Source organism: Lucilia sericata, unplaced genomic scaffold (genome assembly GCF_015586225.1).
Source record: "Lucilia sericata isolate MDLA Ls3-8-SP2 unplaced genomic scaffold, ASM1558622v1 Contig000274F_arrow, whole genome shotgun sequence".
NCBI lineage: Eukaryota > Metazoa > Arthropoda > Insecta > Diptera > Calliphoridae > Lucilia > Lucilia sericata.
The window spans coordinates 219,501-229,295 of record NW_023994299.1 but is presented as its reverse complement, the minus strand read 5'-3'; the positions used below and the strand labels follow the sequence as shown (position 1 = coordinate 229,295).

General features: G+C 29.7%; 1 protein-coding gene across 1 annotated transcript; it reads left to right on the top strand.

The window, feature by feature from the left end:
• Window positions 1-635: 635 nt before the first annotated feature.
• LOC119603133 lies at window positions 636-1,721 on the top strand. Its single transcript, XM_037955040.1, has one exon. The coding sequence runs from the start codon at window positions 759-761 to the stop codon at window positions 1,500-1,502; it is 744 nt and encodes a 247-aa protein (XP_037810968.1). The 5' UTR covers window positions 636-758; the 3' UTR covers window positions 1,503-1,721.
• The last annotated feature ends 8,074 nt before the right edge of the window (window positions 1,722-9,795 follow it).

Below are 9,795 nucleotides of genomic sequence, written 5' to 3'. Positions count from 1 at the left end.
ACCACCAGCTACAAATTTTGTACAACCAGATATATATGGTCAATATTATGGACCAGTGCCACCGTTGGGTTATTACCCGCCACCACCATTTCCACATCAATATCCTGCCCAACATCCTCAACCTTATTGGCTGCCAATGCCACCAATGGCTCCATTTAAGAACGCCAATTTAATCCAACCAGACCAACCATCAGACAAAGGACAATTAAAAAGTATTATAACACCAGACTCACCACATTATGTAAAAATACCGGAAGAGCCAACAATGTATGGCATCGAACCCAGGCGTTAAATCTAGCATATGTATGTTTAATTTGAATTATTTTCCTTAAATAAATGATCATATGTATGTACATATTCTGTAAGTTCTAATTTGTTATGAAATGTTTTTTTTTTATGTTAGTTTTAAATAAACTATATATCTAAACATTCTAATTATACTTATTTCAGAAATTTTCAATACAATTTGCACGAATTAATAACTTTAAAAATTGTGATGACCCTCGCATATATATTTATTTTTAGAAATTTTCTTAATAAACTATTTTAAATACATACATACATAAATATGTACATGTGTGTACCTCCTGATGATAACCCCAAACTTGTGGATTACGTTATGATTTTATATATTTAAATAGTTTAAATAGTCTCGGTTAAATTTTCATTCAAGAAAATTTAGTTTTATTTATATTGTTCTAATCTTAACATCGTATTAAGAGAGCCAATTAATACTAAAAAATTACAAACTAAGAATAATGCATAGAATAATCGTTGCAATAATAGCGTTTTTAATTATAATTCAAACCGCAAATGCTGGTTACACCAGCGAGGAAACGGATGAAAAATCAAAATCATTATATAGCGCAGTGACTTCTATATTGGGTACTACAGATAGTAGTAAACATCACCATAAACATACTTATGATAGTCCGGCCTGTGCTAGTGGTGGATGTTCTGCCACTTTAAGCCCATGTTACAGTTCGACTGGTTGTACACAACCAACAGGTCAGAAGGGCTATAGCAGCGGTATTGGTTATATGGCCAACCCACATACAAATGTTGCTTCTTTTGGACATGTAACTCCTCAATCATTTCAAACAGGGTCTCATGGCTCTCAACTACCATATCAAACGACTTCGGACTCATATATACCTACCGGTTATATTCAACCAGGTTCATCAAATGGATCACCAGTTTCACATCAGGGAGGCTACCCTTCTAATGGATCGCCATTTTCACATCAGGCTAGCTATCCTTCTGCCGGTTATCCTCAACCTACTTCAGTTGGGCCATATCCCTATTGGAATAATAATCCTAATCCTAGTCATTATGGTTATCAAGGACCACGCGGATATAGTGTTTATGATCATTCGCTCAAAACAAATTCCGAATATACAGAGACTGGCACTCATACAGGACCTTTACAGCATGGCAATAATGGTTATGGCACTGGTTATGGGGGCAGTTACAATGGACTTTTTAATAGACCAGGATTTTAAAGGATTGCAAATATAAGTTGGTCAAAAATAAATTATAAATAAATAACTATACAACATAAATATACAAGCGCCCATATAAATGTCCTCCTCGAATACATGAATATGTCAATTTGTGACAAGCACGATAAATTTTTGCAAACGTTTCTTTAAATTACTAGGTGAAGTATGGGAAATATACTCAAAATACTTTAAAATAATAAAAATTAATAAAACATTTAATAATTAAAAATTTTTTATTTATTAATTTAATTAAAAATATCATAATTTTCAAGTATTTTTTGTTTAAAATCGTATAAAATTACAGAATAGGAAGAATACATTTCAATATAATGAATTCATTTATTAAATTGCAAAAAAAAAATTAAGACTAATTTAAACATGGACAACAAAAAGGACGTATATCCATACTTATAGAAATATATGTATGTACATATGTATTATGAATACAATTTTCGAGTTTTCTTAATAATTCAAAATTTAAGAAGTTTTTGGTCCATTAATTGTAATACTTAGTTGATAGTTTTCAGACCTATAACTCAAAAATATGGCAAATTTTATGTATAAAAAGAGCATAAAAGTGCCACTTGAATAGCACATATATAAATTTTTTTTTAAAGCTTATATTTTTGGATCAGGAATTTCTGGAAACTTGTTTTGAGCTCCAGACTTCTTAAATTGCATAGATTAGTTCAGGAACTGTTGAATACTGTTTTCCAGACTCATAAACTTTCCGGGCAACCCATTCCCACAAGTTTTCTATAATGTTTAAGTCTGGTGAATATGGAGGGCAACTCAACAATTCAACATTTTGGAACTCTATATAAGATTTTACGAACCGGGCAGTGTGGATCGGGGCGTTATCTTTTTGTAGGATCCAAGGGCTAGGTCCATTTAGGTCATTGAAACCCGAAAAAAGCCTTTTTTATTAATCCAAAGTAGTTCTTAGCATTTATTCTTGAGCTTAAAAACTAAAGCTCGAAGGTAGCATAATAGGAAACTGCTCCCCAAATCATGACACCACCCATTCGGGACCGGTCTACATTTGCTCATATCCCCCATGTAAAACCTCTCTTAGAAAATTACTTTTACGTTAACAAATTGCTTAAATAAATCGGAATTAAGGTAATATTCAAGATAAATCAATTCAAATGGTCGGCCACGCCCGACTAAACTTTCTTAGTTGTTTTTTCTTGTATTGTTGTTTCCAGTGGTTTACTGTTTGTTCGTGAGAAGGTATAAAAATCATTAATATCTAAACATATTCAAAAAAAATATATGGATATTAGACCCACTCACAAAAAATGGTGCTTGAGTTATCCCCCTCAAAATATTCGCTGTTATGTAATACTAGCTATACCCAGTGTGCTTCGCTACCCTCATCATCATGGAATAAAATAAATATCATTATTGTAAATGTATATATATCTGCAATATCAAAAATTCCCCTTTTAGAGAACTCTTTAAGTTTGATTTTATGATTCTAGTCTCAATATTACAGAAAATTAAAAAAAAAAAACAGTTGAAGAACTAAAAAGTACCAGACAGTGCCTTTTTATATATTTTCATTAAATCAGGATGACGCATGTTAAATTTTCAACCAGAAACCAAAAAAATCGCATAAAGATTTTTATACAATCAGGAAGCTACATGTCCAATTTTATGTTTTTAGGTTCAATATTATAGAAAATTCGAAAAGTATTAGTAAAAGAATAAAAAAGTACCAGAGTATCCTTTTTAAATTTTCGTTCAATTGGGATACTGCGTGTTTAATTTTATGTTTATATATTAAATATTTTAGAAAGCTCTAAAAGTACCAGTACCAGTGAAGTACGAAAAAGTACCAAAAAAACCTATTTTATTTAATTTCATGTTCCTAAGTTCAATATTATAGAAAATTCAAAAAGTACCAGAAAATATTCCAGTTTAAATTTTCATTCACTCAAGTCCCTGATTGCTTTTATAGATTCTAATTAACTCCGGCTCCACATGCTTAATTTCATGTTTCTAGGATCAATATTATAAAAAACACAAAATGTACCTTTTAAAGAACGAAAAAGTACCCTTTTATAGGTCCTCACTTAATCCGGGCTCTACATGCTTAATTTCACGTTTCTAGGTTCAATATTATACAAAAATCCAAAAAGTACCTTTTGAAGAACGAAAAAGTTCCAAAAAGTCCCCTTTTATATGTTCTCACTTAATCCAGGCTCTACATGTTTAATTTCATTTTTCTAGGTTAAGTCTTATAGAAAACTCAAAAAGTACCTTTTGTAGAACGAAAAAGTACCAAAAAGTCCGCTTTTATAGATTCTCATTTACTACGGGCTCTACATGCTTAATTTCATTTTTTTAGGTTCAATATTATAGAAAATTCAAAAAGTACAAGTCGAAGGACGAAAAAGTCCGCTTTAATAGATTCTCATTTACTCCGGGCTCTACATGCTTAATTTCACGTTTCTAGGTTCCATATTATACAAAAATCCAAAAAGTACCTTTTAAAGAACGAAAAAGTACCAAAAGGTCCCTTTTTATAGGTTCTCACTTAATCCAGGCTCTACATAGTTATTTTCATGTTTCTAGGTTCAATATTATAGGAAATTCAAAAAGTACCTTTTGAAGAACGAAACAGTACCAAAAAGACCCGTTTTATAGATTCTCATTTACTCCGGGCTCTACATGCTTAATTTCATGTTTCTAGGTTAAATTTTATAGAAAACTCAAAAAGTACCATTCGAAGGACGAAAAAGTACCAAAAAGTCCCCTTTTATAGATTCTCATTTACGCCGGGCTCTACATGCTTAATTTCATGTTTCTAGGTTAAATTTTATAGAAAACTCAAAAAGTACCTTTTGTAGAACGAAACAGTACCAAAAAGTCTCCTTTTATAGATTCTCATTTACTCCGGGCTCTACATGCTTAATTTCATGTTTCTAGGTTCAATATTATACAAAAATCCAAAAAATACCTTTTGAAGAACGAAAAAGTACCAAAAGTCCCCTTTTATAGGTTCTCACTTAATCCATCCTCTACATACTTAATTTCATGTTTCTAGGTTCAATATTATAGGAAATTCAAAAAGTACCTTTTGAAGAACGAAAAAGTGCCCTTTTATAGATTCTCATTTACTCCGGTCTCTACATGCTTAATTTCATTTTTCTATGTTAATTTTTATAGAAAACTCAAAAAGTACCTTTTGTAGAACGAAAAAGTACCAAAAAGTCCGCTTTTATAGATTCTCAATTACTACGGGCTCTACATGCTTAATTTCATTTTTCTAGGTTAAATTTTATAGAAAACTCAAAAAGTACCTTTTGTAGAACGAAAAAGTACCAAAAAGTCCGCTTTTATAGATTCTAATTTACTCCGGGCTCTACATGCTTAATTTCATGTTTCTAGGTTAAATTTTATAGAAAACTCAAAAAGTACCAGTCGAAGGACGAAAAAGTACCAAAAAGTTCCCTTTTATAGATTCTCATTTGTTCCGGGCTCTACATGCTTAATTTCACGTTTCTAGGTTCCATACTATACAAAAATCCAAAAAGTACCTTTTGAAGAACGAAAATGTACCAAAAGGTCCCCTTTTATAGGTTCTCACTTAATCCAGACTCTACATAGTTAATTTCATGTTTCTAGGTTCAATATTATAGGAAATTCAAAAAGTACCTTTTGAAGAACGAAACAGTACCAAAAAGTCCCCTTTTATAGATTCTCATTTACTCCGGGCTCTACATGCTTAATTTCATGTTTCTAGGTTAAATTTTATAAAAAACTCAAAAAGTACCAGTCGAAGGACGAAAAAGTACCAAAAAGTCCCCTTTTATAGATTCTCATTTACTCTGGGCTCTACATGCTTAATTTCACGTTTCTAGGTTCCATATTATACAAAAATCCAAAAAGTACCTTTTGAAGAACGAAAAAGTACCAAAAGTTCCCTTTTATAGGTTCTCACTTAATACATCCTCTACATACTTAATTTCATGTTTCTAGGTTCAATATTATAGGAAATTCAAAAAGTACCTTTTGAAGAACGAAACAGTACCAAAAAGTCCCCTTTTATAGATTCTCATTTACTCCGGGCTATACATGCTTAATTTCATTTTTCTAGGTTAAATCTTATAGAAAACTCAAAAAGTACCTTTTGTAGAACGAAAAAGTACCAAAAAATCCGCTTTTATAGATTCTCATTTACTACGGGCTCTACATGCTTAATTTCATTTTTCTAGGTTCAATATTATAGAAAATTCAAAAAGTACCAGTCGAAATACGAAAAAGTACCAAAAAGTCCCCTTTTATAGATTCTCACTTACTCCGGGCTCTACATGCTTAATTTCATGCTTCTAGGTTTAATTTTAAAGAAAACTCAAAAAAATACCTGTGTAGAACGAAAAAGTACGAATTATTTATTATTAATTTCATGTTTCGATTTCAATATCAAAGAAAACTCAAAAAGCACCAGATGGAGAATAAAAAAGTACCAAAAAATATCACTTGGTACCGGGGTTCCAAGTAACACCTCATTAGCATATTTAGTGTTTCTAAATCTAAAAATTTTATCTAAAATGGATCATTGTGTTTGAATAAAATCAAATTTCCCGTTTTTACCCCTTTTGGTACATTTTTTCTACCCATTAACGAAATAAAAATTCTATTCCAAAATGTTGCAGCATCGTAGTGGGAGCCTGTTATTATGTATTTATATGTATAAGTTAATAAACCAAAATCAATGTTTTATGAAAAAAGTACCAAAAATAGGTACAATTTTCACCCCTTAAACATCCGAATATCCAAAAAGTACTAAATTTATATTTTTTCGTCAAGTTATGAAGGAGTCAAAAATATTGTTTGAATGTTCACTGGTTTAAAAGATACATGGGGTGCAAAAAAAGTACCAAAATACAGTTTTTACCCGTTTATTCCCTAAAGGGGCCGTAATTGAAAAAAGTACCAGACACCTGTCCGCTTATTTTTTAAATGAACGACGATAAGCTTTAAACTATTTTTGTATCTTTTCTAGTTTAGGAGATATGAGGTTACCGATTTTACCCGTTTTTTCTCCTTTTTTACCCCCTAAACATTCGAATTTCCAAAAATCCCGTCTTAGTGGATCTATTTGGTGGGAGACCAACCCCCTGTCCAAATTTCAGCTCTTTAGCTTTTACCGTTTAGGCTGTGCGATGATGAATCAGTCAATCAGTCAGTCAGTCAGTAACGTTAGAATTTTATATATATAGATGATGTTTCCCAAATTTATTGGGTTCAGTATTGTCCGTTCGTGAGCTGGACAGTTTTCAAAAAAAATATCCTATGGGGAACACGATTTTTCATGTTCAATTCAATATTTTACCCATCTTCAAAAAAAATGGCCGTTCGTGAGCTGGACCGGTTACAAAAAGGTGCCTTTTTAGTTATTTTTTTTTTAAATTTTACAGTTTTTTTCTAAAACAAAATTTACAATACGTGGTATCATTTGAAAAGTTTTTTGAAGCCACGTCTAGTAGTGTGCAAAATTGTGCATTAATTTTATTTATATTAGTGAAAAACCTAAAAATTTTACATTTTTTGGAATATGAAAATTATGAGCAGACGGTAATTTGTGATTAATATATCAATGCACGCGGCTTTAAAACCCCTTTCAAACGATACCCCATATTGGATATATTGTTTCAAAACAAAACTAAAATTAAAAAAAAATTAAAAATTAAAAAATAATTAAAAAATACTTGTTTTAAATTTGGTCCACCTCACGAACGGTCATCGCTAGACTTAAAATATTTTGGGAATCATCATAAAACAAATCAAGGTAAAATCACGTTTTTGCTTTCCCTACAAAGTGAGTCGGTCTAATGGATATACATACAGTGAATCAACTAAGTTTTTTGCCTACCCTTTTTTAAGAGAATTTTGGTTTTGTATAGAATGGGAAAACCAAGGAAAAAATATTAATAATTTTGGTGCATTTGTTGTTGCATTTTATTATTTTTCATCAGAATTTGCACGTCAATAAAGTATTTTGCATATTGAAAATTCCAGTTAATTTCGTTAGGGTTTTCAAATTATTTTTTAATTGCTTTTTGGAATTTATTGTTTTATTGTTAAAAGGACACGTGTTAAGTATTTTTCAATTGTAATTTTCAAAAATCATATCCTCATTGTGTGAAAATGTGTAGTTATTTGCGTTAAAAATGTTTAAAGGGAAATAATGAGGCAATTCCAATATAAAAAAATTAGTTTAGATTTTTAGAACAAGTGTAAATCAATGAAATTCAATTATGAGAGGTTTAATCAATCATTAAAAAATATAAAATATAGAAATTAATGAAATAACACAAAGAATTATTTAAAAAAAACGCACTGAGTTGTCTTTCAAAATCTTTAACTGCCAAAGGAGAACGACTTGTATCTAAGCGAAAACCATTGAAGTCCTCATTTATCTTCTCCAAAGTCCATATACGAACTTAAAAGAACACTATGTTTAAATTTAGACCTCTAAACAGACCTTAGGTTGCTTGGAAACAATATAAAGTGAACTATCGTGTGGTACAGGAAAAATACTTAATTTAGATATTTACAAATAGAGGCGGTTCTCATCACCTAAGGTCCACAAAAGCAATATTTTTCAGCTAATACATAGACTTATATATAGTTAGAGCCCAAATCAAAAATAACTATCCAGATCCAACTACGCCTACGGCATTTTATTCATAAAATAAAGCATTCAAAATATGAGGTAGAAAATCAAGATTTTAGCTTGTAATAGTTCTATAGTGGGATACGGTGATATCCCCATACATAGAGTGGCTAGGATGATACTTAGTGTTAGATTTATTGAATAAGAATCAATATTATACAATTCTAAATAAAATTCACATTCCTACTCCCCAAATAGATGGGGTTTTCGTAATGTAGTTTTTATTTATCAATACAAAATGACCAAAAACCCAGATTATTTTGTTATAATATGTAGTTTTATACTCCACTAAACATTTTTTTCTATGTCCAAATCCATTGATTTTCTAGTATATAATGTATCCTTTTCAAAATTACTTATTATTTTCGAAATAAAATCAAAGAAACGATAGATTTCATCTTAAGTCAAATATTGATAGATTCTTATAGGTATATAGGATAATAAATCGGTTAAAGAAATGTCCAAATTTAGTCGTACCACTACTTAAATATCTAAAAAATTTTATTTTAATATACAGGAGTAATAAAAATGTAAAATTGTATAAAAATACACAGCAATATTAAAAAAATAAACAAAAAACCTAAAAAAGCAAAATACTTTATTGACCTAAAAAATTAACAATACGTTTACATTTTATAAGAAATCTCGTTAGTTAATATCACGATTTTACTTTTTTTTGGTAGAAAATTAAAATATAAGATATTCTTTAAAAAACACAACAAAGAAATTGCTTAACTTTGAAAAAAAAATTGTTCAGACAAAGTTTTTTCTTAAAATTTATAAAATTTTACATAGGCAAATTACTTAATTGATTCACTGTACATATCAATTTTGGCAAATTGTGAACGGATTTTTTACTGAAATAGCTATAAATTATATCTATATATTTAGAAAAATTATGAAAATATACAATTGGAAAGTATTGTGATGTTTTTATCGTTTCCTGTACAATTTCCCAAGTGGTTTATACGACCTTATTCGGCTACATGCTTCAGATACATAAATAAATTCATTTTTGTTTATATCCTTTTAAAGAGCCCTTATAATCGGCTCTTAAATATAATATTCATATCGGAAGAGCTAAAATTATCTACTAGATATTTTACACGATATGTTTGTTGAAATTACGGGCACAATAAGTTTTATTATTATTCGCTCTAATAAATTTTGTTAGGAATGGACCATTATATAACCAGATCTCAGGTAATTATATGTATGAATTCTAACTTGTACTACATTATAGTAAAACAATTTTAAATGACACTTAAAGATGTACATTTACAATAATAATAATATTTAACTAAAGAATAATACATTTTTAAAAATTAGAAGTCAAAAAAACATCAGTGCCATTTTCATCAGCATGGCTGTAAATATAAATTATATTTCGGATTTTATAACATTTATACTTGATCATTAAACTTATTACGACTGAATTAAATTAAAAATACATTTTAAAATACGGAAATAATTTTAAAAATTTTAAGACAACAATTTTAATGTTTTGACATTGACCGAATTTCAAAGTTGAGTTCAAATACCTCATCACTAGTTTAAAGAAAAAATTGTGTTGAAATGGGATTGATATTGAATTTTGTCTTTTAA

Excerpts from the sequence above, each read along its gene's own strand:
- LOC119603133 (XM_037955040.1), top strand. The coding sequence starts at position 759 with ATGCATAGAATAATCGTTGCAATAATAGCGTTTTTAATTATAATTCAA.